Raw genomic sequence first — 23228 nt, 5'->3', positions numbered from 1 at the left:
CTCTCGGTATTTTATCACTAGCGAACTGCAAGCATATCCATGATAGAGGTCGTGCCACACTCCTTTTGAGGCGCTAGTGCTTGGAAAAGCCTGGTGCATGAGAAATGTCCGACTAGATGGAACACAGCAGCTGTCTAAGACACTCCCCTGCTCCACTCCAGGAAGAACCCAAGTGAAACTCACGTCGTTCCTAATTTCCAGTCACATTAGGGCTCTGGACCAAATCGTGGTTCCGCTCTTTCTGGCTGAACGACCTTAGGGAAATTACCTTACTTCTGTGAACCTTAGAATCGCCATCTGTAAAATGGCGAAGGTCTTGCAGACCTCTCCAAAACGAGCGGACTGATGCCAGACAGATGCGGAATGAGTGGGTTGGGGTGGACCGGGTCAGCTTCCGTTTCTTTCTCGTGGCAGTGTCTGTGACAGGCCTAACCACGGATGTCATTTTTCACACGGCAATGGAGAAGATGGAGTGGCGATTACCCCCTTTTTCCTAGAATTCAATCATTTTGAATTCCTTCTCTTGAACTTTCAATTTAAAAATGCAAATATTTCTGGGGGGGGGAATAAAGTGCTCCCTGGTCATCATCACTATCCTCCACACCTGAAGATGTGTAATGAACTTCTCCCTGACTCCAGCTTGCAGGGGAGGGGGGATATGAATTTTCACCCAGGTGTGGTTGCCCGTAAGTGCCCTCACTTTGGATCATGGCAACTGTACACAGAAGTCAGCCCCTGAGTGTGGGGGACAGGGGACACGGAGGATTGCTGCCTAGAATTCATCCTGAAAAGGAGAGAGGGACCCAGACTAGAGTTTTTATCCCAAAGTCACTGAAGATAGTTTACAAGAGCAAAACCCAGGTCCCAGTGAGCATTTAGACACAAATTCAGTTTCACAACACACAGGCTTTAAATAAGGGAGAGACTTTTTTTAAACAGGACGAAGAACTGTGAAGAGTGAATGATGCTCCTGGGACAACGGGCTCTGTAAAAAGTCTTGGGGGGGGGGAGGGATGGTTTGCTTTTAAGGCTCTTCATGAGGCCTAACACTGTGATAGAAAAACATGGGAGTTCTTGTCACCGTGTAACTAAAAACCGTCTGGAATTTTCTGAGAAACATCAGTTTCCACTTGAGTTTAAGAGGTTCAGAGGGTGAGCTTAAGAGGTATAGGGGACCTGCTTGGTATTTAATGTCAAGCTTTCTCCTCTCCCAAGATCAAAGCATTAGCCCATCATCCTGCACACAGGGAGGTTAAGTGGCTTTTCCAGCACCACACTGAGAGCAGATGGTGGGTCTTGGATGTTAAGGCGTGTAGTCCTCCTGCCACAGCCTAAGGACAGGGCACAGTGGCCTCCTGTGGCTCAAGTATGCTGTGGTAAGGAGCTGTGCCTTTCTCTTCCCCTGTGACATGGGAGATTGCCCCTCGTGACAAATGAGAAGCAACTTCAACCCTGTGAAGATCAAAGGGGAGAGCCACCTTCTAGCAAGACTGGTAATCGGGCCAAAGTTGGGACAAACACGGAGCACGTCTTTCCAATAGGCACAAAAGATATTCAGAGAACAACCCCTCCCCCCAAAGAGTCACTTCTGAGTCCTATGAAAATAATTAAAATTTGAGAAAACTGTTCCATTTCAACACATGTGGAAGTTTTGAGGACTTCTGCCTATTTATCAAAAAGTATTTAAATCGACAAACAACAACATCATTATCCCAGTTCAGATCCTGACTTCCCTACTTACCAACTATGTTACCATAGGAAAATTGTTTAACATTCCTCTGCCTCATTTTCCCCAATTCAAATGTTCAAAACAACTCAAGTTAAGTTTTGGGTTTTCCCATGAGTTGCTTCACATTCAATACACAAGAGTTCCTAGTACTCTAATACTCTACTTAATAGACACAAACTGTACATCCCTACACGGCAGTATATGCAGCTCCTTGATTTAATGAATATATGCTACGGGGTACCAAGTGTATCTGAATTGCCAATGTGCTAAACACGGCATTTAAAATGTATGCTTTCTAATCCTTTCATTAAAACAGTTTTAAGGAAGTTTCTGGTGCAACTATGCTTTTCTTTTTCCCACTCCAGAAACATTTCTTGTCCTGGTTAGGTTTTTGTCGACTTGACATGAGCTAGAGTTGCCTAAGAACTACCTCATTTGGAAAAAACACATGTCTCCGTCAGATTGCCTGGAGGCAAGTCTGTAAGATATGTTCTTGGTGAATGATAGATGTGAAAAGGCCAAGTTCACTGGGGCTGTGTCATCCCTGGGCTGGTATTCCTGGATGCTAAAAGAAATCAAAGAACAAGCCATGAGGATCAAGCCAGTACCACTCCCTGCATGGCCTCTGCTTCAGCTCCTGTGTCCGGGTTCCTGTCTTGAGTATCTGCCCTGACTTCCCTGGATAATGAAACTGTGCTCCTCAAGGCAAAAGGGAGAAATAAAAGCCTTTCCTCTCCAGGTTATGTGTGGTGGCTATTCATCATAGCAGTAGAAGCAAGCTAAGCTAACTCTCACGGAAAGGTGCACTGCACAGGCTTTAACTATGTGGTGCTGCACATCTTTATAGTTTAAGGGCTGCCCTTTTCTGGGGGGAAAAAACATGATAATTGCTCAAGGAGGACAGGCTATGGGTATGAGTGTGATTTCCGTTGTGAGGAATGCTTATGTTCTAGGGGACACTTAGACGCCTCTAACCCCATCCAGAAATCTAGGCCAGCACAGGCTCAGCCTATATTGAAGAGAATGAGACTGTATTACATAGTCTCATTTGGAATAAATAAAATAAATTCGGAAAGTAAGACCTTCCTTCCTTGAGCTCCTCCATTTCTTGTCAATTCATATGCAGCATATCACGAAGGGTGCTGCAGTGATTTGGACAATAATTGTTCCCCATAGTCTTGGGTATTGGGACACTTGTTCCCCAATTGGTGGCGCTGTTGTGGGCGGTTGAGGGGATAGCTCCTTGTTGGGGATAGTATGCCACTTTAGGTACTTCGGGGTTTAAAGACATCATTTCCAGCCTTCTCTCTTCACAGTAAAGGATTTGAGCCCTTTAGCATTGTGTTTTGGCCACCACACCTCCTGGTCGGTGCCCTAATCCCTCTAGAATTATCCCTCTAGAACCCTAAGCCAAAGTAAACTGTCTTCTGTATTGCATAAAGCACAGAAAAGTAATGCAAGCACAGATTATGAGTCCAGGAAGAGAAATTTCCTGAAACTGTAACTCTTACTAAAGAAGTCTGCATTTTCTACAGTGTCATTGGCTACGGTGACCATGCGTGTAGAATCACAAACCATATATGCATGTAATGTACACACACAAATGCAGTCACCAGTGTTCGACATCCACTTAGCACGGGACACATTAAGAACACTACGAACTCCGAAGAATCAAGACCGCAATCCCACCAGAAGAAATTACCCCGGAAAGGAAAGCCAAATGAGCTAATAGACACTAGAGAGTACAATCAATAGAGCAACTGGAAAGCTAAGCGTCTCTCTAAGAACCAGAAGCCTGGTATCAGAGACCAAACCCACTACGCTGCTTGTGATGTCCTTCTGTGTGCTGCGAGTTATGTGCCTGCTTTTATTGGTTGATGAATAAAGCTATTTTGACCAATGGCCACAAAACAGCTAGGCAGGAAATCCAAACAAAGTGGAGAGAAAAGGCGGCAGAGTAGCCGCCAAAGAATAATAACACACCTGGTAAGCCACAGCCTCATGGCGACAGAAGGCTTAATAAAAATGGGCTAACTAATGAGAGCGCTAGCCAGTAATATGTCTGAGCCACTGGCCAAACAATTATACGTATTAATTAGCCTCTGAGTGATTATTTCATAAGTGACTGCAGGGACCTATCGGGCGGGAGAAAAAGTAAGTGGTCCCGGGAGACCAGCGGGACAGAAAAACTTCCAACTACCCACATTGGTATAGGACTACATCCATTCAGAGAGGGGCCCTGCTACCGCACAGTACCTGAGATTCATCTGGATCTGCAACCTTGGCTTCTCTACAGAGCTCAGCTCAGGTCTGAGACCCATAGAGCACTCCCTACTCAGTTTTCCCTCTCCATGGCATGTTTAGAGACCCACTCCCCATTACGTCTGACTCTTCCCATCCCTGGATTACCCTTGCCACTGGTCTTAAGTTCATGAGAGGCTTACAGAACAAAGGGCAGGTGAACAAACACTTGCCAGGCAGTGTTGTAAAGGCCAATACAGAAGTAAGGCAGGGTGCTATAGACATGTCTAATTCTGACTGGAAAAGGAACTGAGCTGAATCCAAGAGAATTTCAACAGAGTTGCTCCAGGCAGAATAAATCACCTGTCATGCCTTTCGTGGAAGGTTGAGACTCTTCTCGGCGAATGTCTCCATCTCTTATGTCTGTCACTGTATGTGTCCCTCCCCCTCAGCTCCCTCTCCCTTTTCATATGAACAATCTCAGAGGGGCTGCTAGCTGCTGATTTCATAAGGCCAGATTTTCTCGTCTATATGTAAGAAGGGACTAACAAGTATTAAAGGAAGGAATGCCAGTGTTTTGAGTCAGGAAGGAGAGAAGGATCTACAAAGTGGCTTCTGAAGGGAAGGCTCGGTCGGTCATTGGCAAAAGTCAGGTTTCTTACTCGCTTGCAGTGTTTAATTCAAGTTAATGTCCCCTGGGGATCAGCTTAGGTTTCTGCAAATGGGATGGGCATCCAATGAAGATGCTCTTGACAGCTAATGGGTGGTGGCTACCAATGCTCCTAAATGCCTCATAATGCACAGGACATTTCCCTATAGACAACAATGGCAGCAGCCACCAAGTGCCAAGGAAATTTGTCTTAAAAGATGGGGGTTAGCCAGGGGTACAACATGGCAAAGCCCAGACCAAAAAAAGTCAAAACAGGAAATTAAAGATGTCACAAATCCTATTATCGGCATACAACTGAATTATGTTCTCATGTTCATGGAACCTGGTTCTTTGAACCCTTCTCACTCACTGTGTGAGATGAAATGTTCTTAACTAAAATAATTTTCAATTGACCAACTGATTTTGTGAAGTAAAAATCATTTGTTGGAATTGATACTTGACTAATCACAGCATTATTTGGGATCACAGCTGATCAAAGCATTCAACTAGTCTACACTGAGGTGCAGAATCATAGCCTCAGGCACCTCCAGAAATAAACAGCAAGCATCCTCTGCTTGTATATCAGTGACCTTCAATCCAGGCATAAACACTTGGAGAAGTATCTCTAACCAAAAGAGCCAGGACTCATTAGACTTCTCTACAGTGCTACAGGCTACAAAGGTTGTTCCCAAGGAAGCAATCCAAAATGCCACCACTTTTTTTTAACCCAAAACTTACTGTCTACCCAAGTTCAAAGAACCCAGAGTCTTTAAAATGCAAACTCTGGGGCTGAGTTTATAGTTCAGTTGGTGTAGTGCTAGACTAGCATACACGAAGCATTGGGTTTGATCCCTAGTATCATAAATGGAGCAAAGAAATGCAGGTCTGTAATTCCAGAACTTGACAAGTGAAGACGGCATTAGATGTTCTATAGAGAGTGTTTAAGGCCCGAAGCCTAGGTTACATGAGATCCAGTCCTAAATAAGTAACTCTGATTTTTAGGGGGTGGGGGTGGGCAGGAGAGGGAGGGGAGAGGGGAGGAAAGGAGAGAGAGGGGGAGAGAGGGGGAGAGAGAGGGGGAGAGAGGAGAGAGGGGGAGAGAGGGGGAGAGAGGGGGAGAGAGGGGGAGAGAGGGGGAGAGAGGGGGAGAGAGGGGGGAGAGAGGGGGAGACAGGGGGGAGACAGGCGGGAGACAGGCGGGAGACAGGCGGGAGACAGGCGGGAGACAGGCGGGAGAGGGGGAGAGAGGGGGGAGAGAGGGGGGAGAGAGGGGGAGAGAGGGGGAGAGAGGGGGAGAGAGGGGGAGAGAGGGGGAGAGAGGGGGAGAGAGGGGGGAGAGAGGGGAGAGAGGGGAGAGAGGGGAGAGAGGGGGAGAGAGGGGGAGAGAGGGGGAGAGAGGGGGAGAGAGGGGGTTGGAATACTCTGTCTTAAATGAGATTTCTTCTTCAAACTCTCCCCCTCAGGACTAAGGAAGCTATGAGAAAGGTGGAAAGATTTTAAGAGCCAGGGGAAATGGATGACTCCGAAGAAACAGTGTCTTCCAGGCACAATAGGATGGATTTCACATATAAACTCAACAAGGCCTATACAAGTTCAAGCCTGAGAGGTCCCTGGAGGCTGATATGGGCTCCCACCCACAACCAAGAAGGATCTGAAGTCGGTACCCACTTGCAGAGGAAGGACATGGAATTGGGTGACTGGGGGATCTAGGAGGAGTTTAGAGGGGAAAGGGCAGTCAGAATATATTATATGAAAACTTTAATAAAATGAAAACCAACTGAGGGAAAGGTAGAGGGGAGCCAAAGTGTTGAAGAGCACGTGTTGCTCTTGCAGAGGACAGGGTTAGATTCTCTGCACCCACATGGTGTTCACAACCACCTGGAACTCAGTTACAAGGGCTCTGATGCCCTCTTCTGGCCTCTGCAGGCACCAGGAACACCGTGGATATATAGACATATGTGAGGTCAAAATGTCCATACACATAAAATATTAACATTTTTAAAATTAATGTAAGTACTTTAAAGGGGAAAATATGTAAGTGAGTCAAAAACATGTTTTTTTAAAAATCAATCTATGTTGAAATTTGTGACAGAAAAAAATGTACTCTACAACCTAAACTGGAAGAGAAAATAGTCCCTTTTTTTGGATAATGTCTTTTTGTTGCTTTCATTCCTATTTCCAACCAGGCCTTCACAGCTCACCTTTGTCTCATTAGCGTCGACACGGACGCCAGTTCAACAACTGGGCGCTGTAATTTAGAGGTGAAGAACAGGCACCAAACACAGTAGCCAAGCTGAATCTCACAAATTGGAGGGTCTGCCTTCTCGATGGTTTCCATTTGAGAAAATGGAATTTCGTTACAAAGACAATGGCTGTGAACGTTGGTGGCAGGAAAGGGCACTTCTAAGTACAGTGTTTTATGGGTTTAAACCATGTGGCTAAGAAGAGGCTGGGTTTTGAGATCTGCCAGGATTAAAGGGACCTCTACAGAGAATTTATTCTGCATAGCTTATTTCCGGATGTCATAGAAACCAGTATCAGGAGTGACCTCTGGAGAGGGTGAATCAAGTTCAAGAGGAAGAAACTCGCTGTTTACAGTATACCCTTTAAGTTATGGGCCTTTATATGTGCATCATTTGTAGCAAAATTAAGAAATAAATATTACAATTAAGGCTAAAGAGGTAGACTCACCCTTAACATCTCACCACACAAGCATTAGAACCCCAAGATAGATGACCCCTGAGGAGGAATGACTATCAAGATCATGCTTTGAACATATATACCGAGCGAGCGAGAGAGAGAGAGAGAGAGAGAGAGAGAGAGAGAGAGAGAGAGAGAGAGAAACAATACACAGTCAAAAAATAAATTGGTAAAAACACCAAATTAGTGAATTCCCAGGTTCTCTGCTGTGACACAGTCTCCTCTTATGTGTTCACAGAACTCCTATAATCAGAAAGGAACATTCTCCTTAAGTTAGTACAGACCGAAGTCAAGACAGAAGTCAGGACAGACAGATGTGAAACAGTATCTTCTGGACATGACAGAACCACATGACTCATGAGCCGGTGGCACCTATGCTAATATACACAAGCCAAGCCAATCAGCATCCCCACACGGAGGGGAAGGAGCTCAGGTATCATCCTGGTTAGGGGTGGGGACTCTCAATGACTGAGGATCTTTGGACAACCAATGGCTTTTGGGTAAGTCCATTTTCTTTGTGGGTGTGGCCTCTGGTGTCTCAGTCATGCTCTCTGGTGGATAGCCCCCACACTAGAAATATCTAGGCAGCACAAATTGGACTCAGGTGGTTATAAATACAGAGAAGAAACAAAGTTAGGGAGGTAGAGGGACTGGAGTGGCTTTGAGTGGAGTAATGAGCAGGAACAACAGGGGCAAATATACTCAAAATACATTGTATTCAAGTCTCAAATAATAAAAAAAAAAAAATCAAGTTCTCAATTCTTTATAGTACAATCTCAGTGTTCACTTCTGAACTGCAGATGGAAGGTCTCTTATTGGGGAAATCCCAACACTGAGTACTCAAAGACAGCATATTCCAGCCCAAACCCTCCTCTTCATTTCCTCATCCCCCCGCCCCAAGCTCCCTTTTCCTCTGGTATTTGTAGTAACTACTAGACATAACATGCCATTTACTTTCTCAATAAAAACTTTACCATTACTGGAAGGGGCCCTCCTCGTCTTTAACTACAGTCAGGAAATATCGTTAAACCACTTCCTACAGGGTTAAGAACATGAAATAGACACACTCATGCTCAGCTTCTCCCTAGCTCAACACTGAACATGGAACATGGGAGCATGGGAACGGTCCAGCTAATGATCCGTCTTAATTATTCTCCACACTTCTGCAGCCCCCAGCAGTCTTTCTCAAACACAAACACGGCAACATGCTACAGAACCTTGGACAGTTCCCAGCACCTACCAAAACGGTTTGTCCCACGTTGACAAATGACTGATGTGCCCTGTTGACTCCCATCCTCTGATAAAGGCTCTGCCCTCGTCACTCTGCTCTACAGAACCTGCTACTGATACTGTCTGCTACCTCCACAGCCTTGTGTTTTCTCTTCCCTTGGCTTGGGAAAGCCTTTTTCTCTTTCCACCAGACCTCTCCAAAACTGAGCTCTCTGCTCACCATTCCCAACTTCTATTCTGGGTTCTATTCTCTCTGAATGGTTCTATCCTCTGGGATTCTCTTCTAATGCTCTGCATATACTCAAGCAATACCCCTAAACAAACTCTTCTGGTTATTTGTGATTCTATCTCCCCTGCCAGATGTCAACTACCTTAAAAAAAAAAAAAAAAAAAAAAAAAAAGAAAGAAAGAAAAGAAAAGAAAAGAAAGAAAACTATATTGTATTCATCTTTAAATCCACTGTACCTCCCTGCAACACTGCACATAAATATTGCTGGATGTATTGGCTGCAAGTACTTTGGTAAAAACGTAACACATTATCCGAAGACATTATTATAGACTTCTGAGGCTAAAATCTCAGTTTTTAGCCCTCCCTTTCTACATACCTATTGGCACGCTATCATGGTCTCAGGAGGGCCAGTTACTCAGAGAGAGCTAACAAAGTGCCTGCTATTTGTAAACAGGGCCATTTGTAAACCCTCTGGGCTAGATTTAGAGATTGCCTTTCTAACTCTGACAACACTCCTTTGAGCTCTCGGCTAAGAAGCATTTCTTTTCCAAATGTCTGGAGCCCTATAAGTAACCTTTGTTTACCCGAAACACTTTCAGAGAAGCTGAACAGAGCTAAAAATAAACAATGTAGCGACCCTACAGGGGCCCACCTGGCCTGCCGCTCATGCCAGCATGTAAGAGGGGGATGGGTCACCGGAAGTTCAGCTCTAATCCCTGCCCACCTCTCAGGCCATCAGCCACTTAACAGCTCGGACCTCGAGGGCTCTCTGCTCCCCAGTGAAGACCTTGGCAGCCCATTAATCACGTGCTTATTCAAGGAAAACAGCATTATAAGGAAAGTGATAACTTGAGTGCCTTGAAGAACAGTGGGCAAGAAATTAGCCTAAAATTGGGGTGAGGCATCCATGTGAAGGGAACCCAGGGAGGCAGACAACCGTGGCAGCCCCCAGCCTCAGGTCTTTCCTTCCCTGCCCCCTCTTCTGACTTGGAATTCTCTACCCTGAAATATTTGCACTCACATCTCTGCTCTAATGTTGTCTGTCAAGGGCACCCTGGAGACCCACTGCAAAAGGCCAAACAATTGCTTCTGCATATCCTCCTGCTGCCCTCATGGTACCTACCCAGCACTCCTCAGGCGACTGACACCTCCGGCCATGTTATTTATTACCTGTCTGTTTACATATAGACCATTGCTCCCCATCCCATCAACCCCGGGGCAAGATGTGGTCTCTTTCCCAAACTACCCCAAGTACATAGGTGTTTCCCAATAAGTACTACATTTTTAAACGTGGTAAGTAGAAACTAGGGCATCTGGCACTTGCAGACTATACAATCCCATGTATGATAGGGTTAACTGTTTAACCATTGGGATTCACAGTTCACCATCCCCACACCCACTGCTGCCCACCCAACATCATATGACACAATCTTATGGTTTCTCTGTCTACTTTTAGCACCCTCCCCCAAAGGCAAGGAAAGAAAGGACGTAAGGTTTTTGGGCTTTTCTAAGTAAAGCTGATGGGCAAAAAAAAAAAAAAAAAAAAAAAAAATGCTTCATTGCTTTCTGGAAGTGATGAACAGAATGGGAGAAAATTCAAGAAGCTAAGATCGCCAGGCGGTGGTGGCACTCGCCTTTAATCCCAACACACAGTTCAGTCAGGCAGATCTGAGTTCCAGGACAGCCTGGGCTACACAGAGAAACCACATCTCAAATTAAAACCTAAGGAAGAAGAAGGGGAAGAGGACGCTGAGAATTGCAGAAGGAGAACAGAATTTGAGTTTGAGAATAATGAATAAAGGTGAGAAGAGCTTAATAAGGAACTGTGACATATGCAGGTGACCCTAACCCTGAACCCATGGGGAACCTCCCACCAAGAGGCACATGTGTCCTGACTGTGTGCCAACGTTTTCCTTCCGTTTCTCATCCGCAATGGGGGATACCGAGGCTGATCTGGCCATCTTCCGCAACCAGGCAAGGCTTCCAGTAGAGGGCCATCAACCCAGCCACCAAACTTTCAATCTATTTGTCCTGCCTGCAGATGTGCTGGAGAGTAAAGGTGGCTCAGAGCTAGTCAGAGTGGCCAACCAATGACTGAAACTTAGGCCACAAGAGGGAGACCCACACCTGACACTGTCTGGAAGACCAGAAACTAGAGGCTCCATAGCCCAGGTTAGAGCCACGCACATGCAAGGGGGAAAAAGTCAGTCATACTTTGCTATACTTGTAGACTGGAGCCTAACATAATCAGAGAGGCTTCATCCAGCAACCAACCAGAGCAGATGCGAGACCCAGAGTCAACAGTTAGGCAGGGCTCCGGTAGCCTTCAGAAGACAGGGAGGAATTCTAAGTGCTAGAGGTCACCCCAAGAAAATGATCCACAGAATCGACTAACCAGGGCTAGCAGGGGCTCACAGAGACTGAACGGAGCGAGAGCCCGCATGGGTTGGAGTTAGGTCCTCTGCGTCAATGTTCTTGTGGGACTCCTAACAGCGGGAGCAGGGGCTGTCTGACTTTTATATGCTTTTGGGATCCTAGTACTAAGTTGCCTCATCCATCTTTAATATGAGGAGAGGTGCCCAGTCTTAGTCCAACTTGATATGCCATGCTAGGTCGGTTCAATATCCCTGGAAGGCCCGCCAATTTTCTGAAAGGCAACAGAGGAGTGGATCTGGAGGAGAACAGAGGAGGGGAGGGACTCGGGAGGGGAGACTGCAATCAGGATGTAATATATAGGGGCGGGAAGGGGGGAGGACCGGCCCAAGCACAACATTAAGTGTTGCAATAAAGTAAGTATGTAGTGAGATATTCACCTTGTCTGCACCTGTGGCATAGACCACGCCCATTGGAGACAGGGCCAGACCTGGGGGGAACCAAGTCTGAAGAGGGGGCTCTGAGAGCTCTCTTGCTTGCAGCATGGGGACAAGAGGACATCTGGAGGCATCCTTGGGACCAGGAACCTGCTGGTGTTCATCTGTCTATGTTGTGAGTTACTTCTCCCTGAATAAACATCCATTTGGCCTATTTGTTTCTCCTGATCCTTATTAAACATCAGGAAGAGTATCAGAGGCCTGAGGTACCAGCTGAAGATGCCGATTCCTCAGACCTGCTCTCCTTTTCTCCAGACAAGTGCTGTAGTTCTCACTGCTAAAAATATGAAATCAAGTCAAGCACGCATTGACCATCGTACACTGCAGTGACCTTCATATTCAGCTTAGCTGCTCAGAGCACAGTACTCACGGTTCTGGGGTGTAGAGGGGATCAGAGCCATGTCTCACATACTGAGTACAGTGGAATACTCTATAAGCCAGGCCAGCCAGGAAGTCTCTTGGGCTCAGGTAGCCAGCCACTGGTCTCACTGTGAAGCCAGACCGCTCTAAAGAGACAAGAGAAAGAATCAACTAAATTCACACCTGAGGGCCCAACACATGAGTTGTTAGCATAAAGATTTTCTTTCTTTTTCTTAATCTTTTAAGAACTAAAAGCTCATTTACCATTTCTGACACTTGCTGTGTATGCTTTCACCCTTTGGAAAAAAGTCTTTGGCAGAGTCATGCATGATGAATTTTTAGGGTCTCTATTATTTGTATGGATGTTGCAGAAACAAAGTCACCCAGAAACAAACTCCTGAAGAATGGATGGCATCTCCTATTAACAGAAGTCATGTTGGTGAACTCTGGTGACTGAAATAGGCTTATGCTCAGGAATGATGGTTTCCAGGGGGAAAAGATGTTCATTAATAAAGGGTAAAAGTGCATTTAGGGACTTAAATTCAGAAGCCAAATAAGAGTAAGAAAATGCATCTATGTAGGAGGAGATTATAACCTAGAATGGTGCCCACTACATAGTCCCAATTTTGTTCCCTGGAGATGCACTCTGCATGCCAGTGTTGAGTGACACACAGCTGAATATCTCCTTCCACCAATCATTTCCTCTGTAGCTCTCTGTGCAACTCCCTCCTAACATTCTGCACGGTTACTCTGTGCTTGGCACAAAGAAATCACTGTCCGTAAGTGATGCTGCTGAAGTACTGCATACTATAGTGCTTTAGAGTAGAAAGAAAAAACAAAACGTTAAAGTCGGAAACTACCATTAGCTAAATAAATCCACAGTTCATCGATGGTCTCAATTGTATTTATATATATGGCTTTTGTTGAAATACTGTGTTTTAAATGTTTATTTTAAATTGATTTTCTCTTGAGAGTACGGCTGTTTTTAGTAAAAAAAAACATGTGTTTAAAATTTCAAATATGTTTTTATAAACATACAGTCAAATGATTGCAACAGTCAACCAAATACACCTGTCTCTGCATAGTTCCATGTGTAGGATAAGAGCGCCATAAAAATCTACTCTTAGCAAATTGCCATTATGTGTCAGTGTGCCCAGCCATTGTCATGTGTAAGTTAGGTCTCTTACTCTTTGTGGACAACGGCAACTTTGTATCATTTGACATCTTCCCCACATCCATAACCACTGGCCTACTGTCTGGTTCTGTAAGTTAGGTCTCTTACTCTTTGTGGACAATGGCAACTTTGTATCATTTGACTAACATCTTCCCCACCTCAGTAACCACTGGCCTACTGTCTGGTTCTATATACCCCCAGGGTTTTCGAGTCCATGCACAATGGGGCCCTCTCTGTCTTCCTAGCTTTGGCTTTTCTCTTAGTGGGGTACCCAGGAGGGCTTTCCCCAGATGCAAGCATTGTACAGGGCCCTCCCCTTCTTCCCCACCATTATTAGAGAACACCTCAGGATGGCTGGAAACAAAAGGCCAAGCCAACTGTGTTTATAAAAACCCTGAGATTTCTATTACCAATGTAGACATACAATACTGTTCTCAGACATTCCTGGAGCAGCATTATTTGTATGCCAAGAATTTCCAACTTGGGTTGTTCCCTGAGTGTCAAAAGGATAAGTACATCATCTTTTCCTATTGCATCAGTATGGCAGCATACTCCACATGTGGGGCATGAGTTGATGTACCAAGGAACTTTGTTTTAATAGTTTTGTACTTTATTTCACATAAATTGAAAAAATACAAAAATTTGCCATTCAGAACTTTGACTCTGTATTATTACTGGCTTAGAAGTTTCTGCTTTATATAAAGGAGGTTTTTGTTCATTTTTTAATGAGTCTGTTAAAAGAAACTCAAACCCATGCACTTGAACTTGCCTCGTCTATGCTATGAGCCAGTGAGTGATTCAAAATGAACTCAACACTGCCTTGCATGAAAATAGCAACTTGAGAGAACGATATAGCAAAAAAAAAAAAAAAAAAAAAAAAAAAAAAAAAACTGGGATAATATTCTAATGCCTAAGGCTGAGAAACAAGATGGCAAAACATGAATTGTATGTATGAGAAACTGATTCCACTGTAAACAGATTGCATACTGCTGCTAACTAAGTGCAGCTGATGAGTGGCTTTCTGGCTCTTCCCAGTTACACATGCAGTGCGTTGTGGACAATGTTCACACATTCAGACGACGACTCCTCTGCAGGCAGGGCTCACTGTGGCTCTCAGAGGCCCAGCTATAAAGCTATCCTGCAGTCTTATCCACATTTGACACAGAAGGAAAGCAGAGGAGGGAACCCTGACAGCTGTCATAACCAGGAATGACAGGAGACAGAACTTTGAATCTGGAAGAATGAAATGGTAGAAGCTTGAGCTAACGCATCAGGAGCCTACAGCGAGAGCAGATCGTGTGAGACGGATGATGTGGCAGACGACTCAGCAAGAGAGCTGGGTCAGAGCCTAACCCTGAGGCTGAGCAGTTCAGACTCCCCCAAAGTCAGTTCCTAGTCATGTCTATGTATGTTCCGGGTAGTGGTGTTCATGTTGTGTGTGTCCCATTGGTGTCTGGTCTGTGTGTGTGTGTGTGTGTGTGTGTGTGTGTGTGTGTGTGTGTGTGTGTGTGTCCTGGTGGTGTTCGGTCGGTAGGGAGATATTAGTAAGCTTGGCGGACATCAGGACCAGACACCTTCCTCTGGGTCAGCCTGTAAGCCAAGAGCTGGAGCAAAGAGCACAGGTCTAATCTCTTATCACAGGGATGAGATCGGAATCATCTCTCTAATCCTGGGAGGGAGACACAAAGATCCTCAACACCCCAGAAGGTCATTAATAATTGTCTAACCTGGCTCCAGGAGGTTACAACCTTGTCAGATCTCTCTAGCAGGGGGTATTCTTTCACAGAACAAACAAACAAAAATACACATCATTGTCCCCTCTGGAATGAGTCTATCCAAACAGGCCTGTCAATCACCTGCACAGGACAAAGTCCCACAGGAAAAGCTGTTTTGTTCTGAAGAGTTTGGAAATATAAAACCCACCTAAAGCATAGATTGAAGCACTTATCCCTTCGGCCACTGATCTACTCACACCCCTCGAGGGTGTACTTTGCTTTACTGTATAATAAATTCTGTTTTCTACACTATTCTGTGTATCTCATAATATGAATCCTTTTGATGAATTATCACATTTGCCAGAGCAAATGGGGAGTCCAGACTGAGATCCCGATGGTATTACAATAGGACTTTTTAATGTACACACTAAAATGACTATATAACTGCCCACATAACTCTTTTTCCATCCTAGACCATAAAATTCAAAATACTTCTTTGATGGGAGATATCATTCTGTAAATAGGTTTCTCTTATTGGTTAATGAATAAAGCCCTGTTGGCCAATAGGAAAGCAAGAGAGGCGGACTAGGAGACGAGGATGCAGGGAGAGGTAGGAGATTCAACATGTAGGACCAAGAGCAGAGGTCCCCACCCTCTCTCCAGTAAGCAAAGACCACGTGGAAATACTTAGATTAATAGAAATGGGTTAATATTTAAGACAGAGTTAGCAGATAAGAAACTGGCCAACAGCTTTATAGCTAATACAGCGTCTCTGTGTGTTATTTGGGGCTGTTGCGGCTGTGGGACCAGGCTTACGGGAAAACTACTCGTGACACTTCCTAATCAAATAGGGATGGCGAATAAATAGGGAAGAGCAGCCTGTGCAGTCTTACCTTTCAGGAACATGGAGACATCTTCCAGCTGAGGCACGTTGTCTTCCCGATAACCACAGTACTTGGTCAGCAGGGGGAGGTTTTTCAGGTACTCCCGGCAAGCATGGGTAGGGTAGAGTTTGCAGAGCTCTCGGAACACAATGCCCCAAGTTTTAGTTTCTTCTTCTGTGTACTCCACCCTGGGAATGGGCTGGCCACTAGGCAGGCGGAAAAGAGACCAGTGAAATCTAGCTTTATACCACTAGGTCAACGCGTCTGACATTAATGCAAGCCAAGTTACACTTACACACACACACACACACACACACACACACAGAGAGAGAGAGAGAGAGAGAGAGAGAGAGAGAGAGAGCACAACTATGTGCCCAAAAGGATTCCATTTAGTACTGAAATAAATGCCAGTCTAATTCCATGTGCCTGTTTGGATCTTTCTAAGTTTTTAATTGTCACATCTTCACGTGTCCTCCTAAAAATGTGACAAGACGTGGTTTTGTGTATGCATGTCTGTCTTTGTGGTGGTGGGAAGTATGTGGATATGTATTAGTGGTGTGCACGTATACATGCAGAGTTCAGAAGACAACCTAACCTGCCCCAGCTCCTTTCCTTTGAGGCAGGATCTCACTGAACCCAGAATTGTTTTTCAGCTAGCATGGCTGATCACCCATCCCCAGGAATCGCTCTTACGTGGAGGTGGGTAACAAGTAATAGTCCGGTGTTTGGAGGGGGTGGTTTAGGTGCAGAACTCCTAGGAGGGGTCTTTTCTGCAACCACAAGACCACAATAATAAGTGTATTCTGTTAAAAATACAATTGCTCCCTGAGTTTTCTTTGTTTCTTGCCCAGAATCACCTCAATTTCCAAGTGTAATTTTGTGATTATTTGTTCAGTGCCCAGAATGTCTGGCAATTGGGAAAAGTCTATGCTGAATTTAAAAGAGTTTTCATAAACTACAAAATAAGAAACATTTATCTCAGGTCATACTAAGAGCGGACATGTGAAGCACTCTCTAATTCAAGATGAGTGTCAATGAACTTTCCAAGAAAGGGCCAGAACGTAAATATTGTAAGCTTTCAGTTCACGTGATCTGTCACAATTATGCTGCAGTACTGCAAAAATAAATAAATAAGCTATAAACAAATTGGGTAAGAAGATCTGGCTGGGTCCTACTAAGCTCCTGTTCACGGGCCCCAAAAGCAGCAGGGTGCTGGTGGCTGGGTTTATTGACAGATCATCTTGGATCAGAGCAATCATGGAATGCTCCCCAGTGGAGGCACAGCTTGAGCTGACACAAGAAGACTGCATAGTAAGTAGCAGGAGGTTCCCTGATAACATGGTAAGAGCTGATGTAACAGTAGGTAGATAGCAATCATGGGCAAAAAACATGGCTCCTAATGTCAACTGGGACCTGTGAAATAATGGGACCACTATTGTGGTTTTTTGCCAGCTATTGAGTAAGGGACTTCAATCTCAACTTAGCATCCGACTATATTATCTGTTCTGAACCCAGGTATGTCTCTAATCGCAATACTTGGGAAGCTGAGGCAGGACAAACTGGGTGCTATCACCCTAGTCTGGATTACATAGACATTTTGAATTAAGCTTGGGGAAATTCTATTGTAATGTGCTTAACAGCCTCTCCCCAAAACCCACCTTGACCCCTAAAAAGAAATTCTGTTCCTACAGTTATGGCCAAGTGCACACTCACAGACACATGCACACCCCATCTGACAGTTCTACTACATGTGCCAACCCCCAAACAAGATAGCCCTTGCCACTCAGGCCACTGCAACAGCAGGGCACTGTCAAGTAGCTGGGATCATTCTGGAGAATGCCCAAGGTTAGAACAAAGAGGAATAGGATAAGAAGAACAGACTCCCTAACAGATCTCCTCACTGGATCCCAAACCCAGCCCTCAACCTATTTTTTTTTTTTTTTATGTTTCTGTCAAAATACATTCTGTTTAACATTCAAGTCCAAATACGGTTCCTACTGTCCCCAAATTGTTTATTTTTAATTAAAATGCATGAGAAATGAGAACACCACCTACCAAAGAAAGAACTAGAAATTAACATTTGCTTTCTCTACATACCAAAAGTAGGGTTTATGTAGACCAAATTAGAGTAAGATTGGCCATGTTTAAATTTGGCTGCTGATAATATGTATGTATGTATATATGTATGTATGTATGCATATATACCTTGGCAAATATTTGTGGGGAGCTTCAGTGCTCAGTCCGAATACCCATGGTGAATTTAGAACGCTTGATATGGAAAAGTTAGAAAATACGTGAGAAATAAATGGGTAATTGGGCTGCCTCTTGATCCAGAAATTCATCTAAATCAATCTGTGCAGGGAAGGCCAATAAACTTCATAAGATCTGTGCACGAGCAGAAGGTAGAAAAGCGATGAGGCCGAAACAATCGATGAAATATTGAAAAGCCATTTGAAAAGAATCGTTAGGTCAAACTTTCCCTCTCAGTATCAATGTGCAGACACACAGCACTTCAAAGGCAACCTGACTGTAGCCAACTGGGAACAAAAGAACCACCAGTATGAATTAGGGCCAGAGGAGAAAGCTGCTAAGGTCTCCCACTGGATGAATTTCCCGCAGCACAATCTCCAGAATATGGATGGCTGCAGATATTCTCACTTTCTGCGTGCCTGCCCAGCCAGAGGAGCTCATTCACCTGCCCTCCGAAATTGTGACGACTTAAAAAGTACTGCTGGTACCCAACGCCCAGGTGAGGAGCGATTTCTCACACCACGTGGACCTCTGCTCGGGACAAGTCTTTAAATTGCTTGAAGCATCAAAAAGAAAAAGGCTAGTTTCATCCAGCTCCTAACTACTAAAAAAAAAAAAAATCCAAACTATAGAAAACATAAACTCCCATTTCCTATGTAGTCCCAGTAAGTAAACTAGTAACTATTTGTGAGTTGGCTACATGCCAGACGCTCTTTTTAGGTTTAAGTGCTGGTCCATGAATTAACCTATTTGATCCTCACAACTCCATAAATAGATACTACTATTACCATATTTCATACATAAGGAAATTGAGACTAAGAATTTGTCTAGAATCTCAGCCAGGCTTACATGGCATTAAATAGTGGTGTTCCTTGATTTTCTTATGCTGGTCAGATTAAAAATGCAACCAAGACATTAACTCATCTCACATGCTTAACTAAAATAAGGTGTTCAGGTGGATGTGTATGTGAAAATATTACCTGCACTGATGCCTACAATATTAGCATCTGTGTTCTTGGAGATCACAAAGGCATTTTCACAAATTTAAGTTGCTTAATGAGATTAGAGGTTGGACTGGGTTCCGCAACAGAATAAGCATGCACTTGGGGCCCCAGGAGTACGCAGCCATCCACACGAGTTTTTCAAATTTAAATTAATCATTATTTTAATGACATGTGGGTATTTTGCTTGAATGTATGTCTGCATGTCATGCACTGAGGAGGCCAGAAGAGGGCAGCAGATACCCTGGAGCTGAATTTACAGGAGGTTGAGTGCTGTCAAGTGGGTACTGGGACTCAATCCTCAGTCCTCCAGAGGAACAGACAGTGCTTAGTCTCTGCCTATCTCTGCTGCCCTGCGTCTTTTAATACCTTGAAACTTGGCAATCACAAAAATTTAAAGTCGTAAGAAAAATCCAAGTGTGTTGTTGCATTTCTTTGCATTTTCTGACAGCGGACAGCTACTGGTTTGGGTTTGTCTAATAATTCTACCTCGGAAGAGTGCCAGAGAGGCGCCCCAACTTTTGGGGGTCTGGGATGTAATACATACCCACATATTCTTACACATCTCTCAGTGGATACATGTTATAATGAGGGCATAACAGGCTGAGCATCCTGAACTCTGCTGCGGACTAGCGATAAAATGACTTGATCTACGTTCTAGAGAGAACACCCAGCATTTGAAGCCAGGCACGCCGTGCAGGTCCTCTCTATCAAGCAACTGCCCCACATACCACCCTTTCCACAAGACCACAGACCTCGCCTGCCAATGTTACAGGGAATTAGGACTGTAGGCAGTGTTTAATTTTTTTTTTTTTTTTTAATGGAAAAGGCAGTTTCTTTCCTCCTCCTGTCAGAAGGTTAGGTCATTTCTAAACACTGGAGACTCTGTCAAGTTTTTCTAACTTTCCCAGGGGGAAGTTCAGAGCAGTGAGCCAGCCGGTACCCACGGCGATACTGCCACCCGAATAGACCTGTCCCGGAGCAGAGCCATCATTTGGAAGACTGGGGATATAACACCCTCTTGATATGTGTCCTCTGGAATGTAAGGTTAGTATGAATTTATAGCCCTAATGCCCAGCAAGACGCAGAGATTTCTGGGAGATCCTGTGTGCTGCAAATGGGAAGAAGCTACAAGAGTCGACTCTACCCAGTTCTCTGCAGGCAGAAGACCCTACCGGATGCTTTCACCCTTTGTGAAGAGGCACCACGGGGTCCCAAAGCAACGGTGTGCCTGATCCAAAGGAAGGATCCTCAATGTGAATGTGGAAAAGACCAAGGGAGCAGATCGTCCACCCTGAACATTCTAGCCATCTTATGGAGGGGAGTATGTATGTATGTATGTATGTATGTATGTATGTATGTTCACTCCCTCCCTATCTGGTAGACAATAATCTCTCTAGAGTCAAAAGGAAAGGAGTTATTTCAGAACCCTGGCTCCAAGACACCACCAAAGCAGTAAGATCCCACACATATTTAATCCAAATAACTGTGAGGGAGAGAGGATGCTCTTCGAATCGAGTTTGAGATTAATCTTTTTTAAATGAACAGGACCAGGTCTTAAATACCCAGATGAGACTTCCCTAATAATTGGAAATGACAGGGAATTAGATGTTGCTAAGGAACTTGCTTCCCTGCAGGTAAGTGAGAATCAACACAATACAGTTAGAGTGGGAAACAGGAGTATTTTGTGTTTCTATCAATCCCAACAATATGGTATTCTTCAACAGGCTAATTACATGTATTTAATCGAATACCTAGGGAGTCTCCATTTTTTTTATAGAATTAGCTGGGATTGTGGAATTCTCAAAGGCTACGGAATTATTCATGGCTTCCTAGTTCTCTGTAGCAAAGCTGATGTGACTTTTCATAGCTTTTAGTCACTGTAGACTCGACACCCTTGTCACAGAATGACAAGCTACGGCTTCTTCAACATTGAGGGGACAGGACAAGAGGAGACAATGGCTGGTGTGGGGACTTAGGCCCGACAGTGGGAAGGACATAAACACTGACAGATTACTCAGATGACAAACTCTCGGGAAACACACAAAGCTGTGAGAGGGATCTTTCTTCTGGTGTTTTAAACCCCTAGGTGTGCTGAGGAGATGATTTAGTCAAGTGGTTTAACTGTACCAGCATGAGGACCTGAGCCGAAATCTCCGGGACCCAGGTGAAACCCAGGCACAGTGGAGAGTTATCCACAACCTCAGTCCTGAGGGAAGGGACAACGTGGAGCTCACTGGCCTGCCAGTCTAGACAGTGAGAGGGTGAGTGAGACAGCACATCTCAAAAGACTAAAACGGAAAGTAATGAAGATGTCTGACACCAACCTCTGCCCTCCACATGCATGCATTCACACATGCACACATTCGCGCACACACACAGCACACCCGTGAAACACCTGCACAAGCACATACATGTCAAACTACATAAACACATTTGCACATGCACATGAACACATGAAACACACATGTTCACACATGCATACCCACACAAACGCATCTATGCATACGTGAAATAACCACACACAGTCACACGTCCACTCAAACACATGCATGCACAAAACACCCCACCACATGCACACGCCCACATATGTACACAGGTACACACATGGATATGTATACACATGAAATAAATGCATGTCTGGGAATAAATACTTGCCTAGCATGTGTATAAGGCCCTGGACTCTGTCCTATCATAGAAAAGATGTGGAGGAAAGGATGGAGGAAAAGAGCCAAAGGAAAGAAAGAAGGAAGAAAAAAGAAATCCTATTCTTCCCAGAAACCAGGGCATCCTTAAGTCCTACCTGTCTCTACAGACAGGAGATTGAAGAGGATACAGACAAACTGAGCTGTGGGCAGCTACAGACAGTAACTCTGCAAGTTGAGCTTGCTAGAGAAAAGGTGTTGACCAAATACATTTTGACCCAGATGTCTAGGAACCCACACCCCACAGAGACTAGAACTGAAGGGAATCTTTTCCACAAGCCAGACCAATAAGCAACATGATCTTCACTTAACTGTTAGATCTTCTCCAGCATTACAAAAAGCAATGTATGTTTCTCACACTTTTTTTTTTTTTTTTTAATTTGGAGAACTGGAAAATGTCACCTCCTAGAGGCCTTTCCGCTAGAACTGCCAATACAAGGTGATGCTTCTCTGCCTGTGTCATCTTATAGGAGGGCTCCAGGGTGGAGAAGCAACTCAGTGATTCAGAATGGAAGACAGAGCAGCCTGGCATTCATGGTATTACACTGATCTGGCAAGACAGTACAGATCACGGTCTTTGAAAACAGTTGCGCTTTCTTGGAAGCAAGGACCAAACACAGAAGACGGGCAGTGGAGAGTTAGTTAAGGAGATGGGTGAATCTAATTTAAAAAAAGAAAATTCATTTTTTCGATTTCTTTCCGTTACACATCTCTTAGGGCAGGAAGTATCTTGCTTATTCAAGAGTTTGCTTTCTACCTAGAATAGACTCTACCTCTTTTCCTCATCCTTTCTCTTCCCCCATCTTAGTATGTCTCTGTTGATTGACGCTTCTTCTGTAACTAGAGTTACAGAAGGGAAAGGGAGGGGGAGAAAGAAATAGAAAATGCATCAGCTTTGCAGCTCATTAGCAATTAGTCGACCTCTAAGGATTCAGAGTGGCCTGTGGAGGAAGTTTACAGGAACTTCAAGGCTAGTGGTCTCCATCTTTGTTCTGGACTCTTGAGAGGCATTTTCTCCACAGCCTGATTACTGTACACTCCCCCGGGACCCATCACTAATGTAGCCCTTTCCTTCCCATCCCAGAAAGCTCACAACAATATACAATGATAAGACTATCATTTCCCAATCTTAATGGCCTGCTTTTGCCCAAATATTTTTTTAATTTGACATTAATTACATTCACTTTTAATTATTACTAAGCATTTATTGTACTTCTCAGAATCTAGGGGATGCCAGTATCCAGAAATTCCAGCAACACATGAAGCCCTTTCTCCTGACAGCCAGTGATCAATCGTAACATTTTGTGAAATTGAATCGCCTGCATCCAGGCAATGTGGAAAAGGGGGGATGTTCAGTAGTTATTTATGCAAGTGAGACTTGCAGATAAAATAGTAAATAAATGTTGGCAGAAAAAAAAAGCCACCCTAAGTGCATCGGATGAAATCCATTAAGGTTTAGCAAAATAGAAAATGTTATTTTTCATACTGATT

At 44.3% G+C, this 23228-nt stretch overlaps 1 protein-coding gene across 1 annotated transcript in view; it reads right to left on the bottom strand.

The window, feature by feature from the left end:
• The window catches only part of Tph2 (tryptophan hydroxylase 2), a 90223-nt gene that overhangs the window by 41184 nt on the left and 25811 nt on the right, over positions 1-23228 (bottom strand). Inside the window, exons 6-7 of the mRNA XM_051176236.1 lie at positions 15791-15987; positions 12019-12154 (exon numbers count right to left, since the gene is read on the bottom strand). Coding sequence (XP_051032193.1) covers positions 12019-12154; positions 15791-15987 — 333 coding nt within the window. The remainder of the gene's footprint in view (positions 1-12018; positions 12155-15790; positions 15988-23228) is intronic.

This window comes from Phodopus roborovskii, unplaced genomic scaffold, assembly GCF_943737965.1.
Source record: "Phodopus roborovskii unplaced genomic scaffold, PHOROB, whole genome shotgun sequence".
Classification (NCBI taxonomy): domain Eukaryota; kingdom Metazoa; phylum Chordata; class Mammalia; order Rodentia; family Cricetidae; genus Phodopus; species Phodopus roborovskii.
Note: the sequence above shows the minus strand (reverse complement) of the source record. Positions and strands in the feature narration are given on the sequence as shown.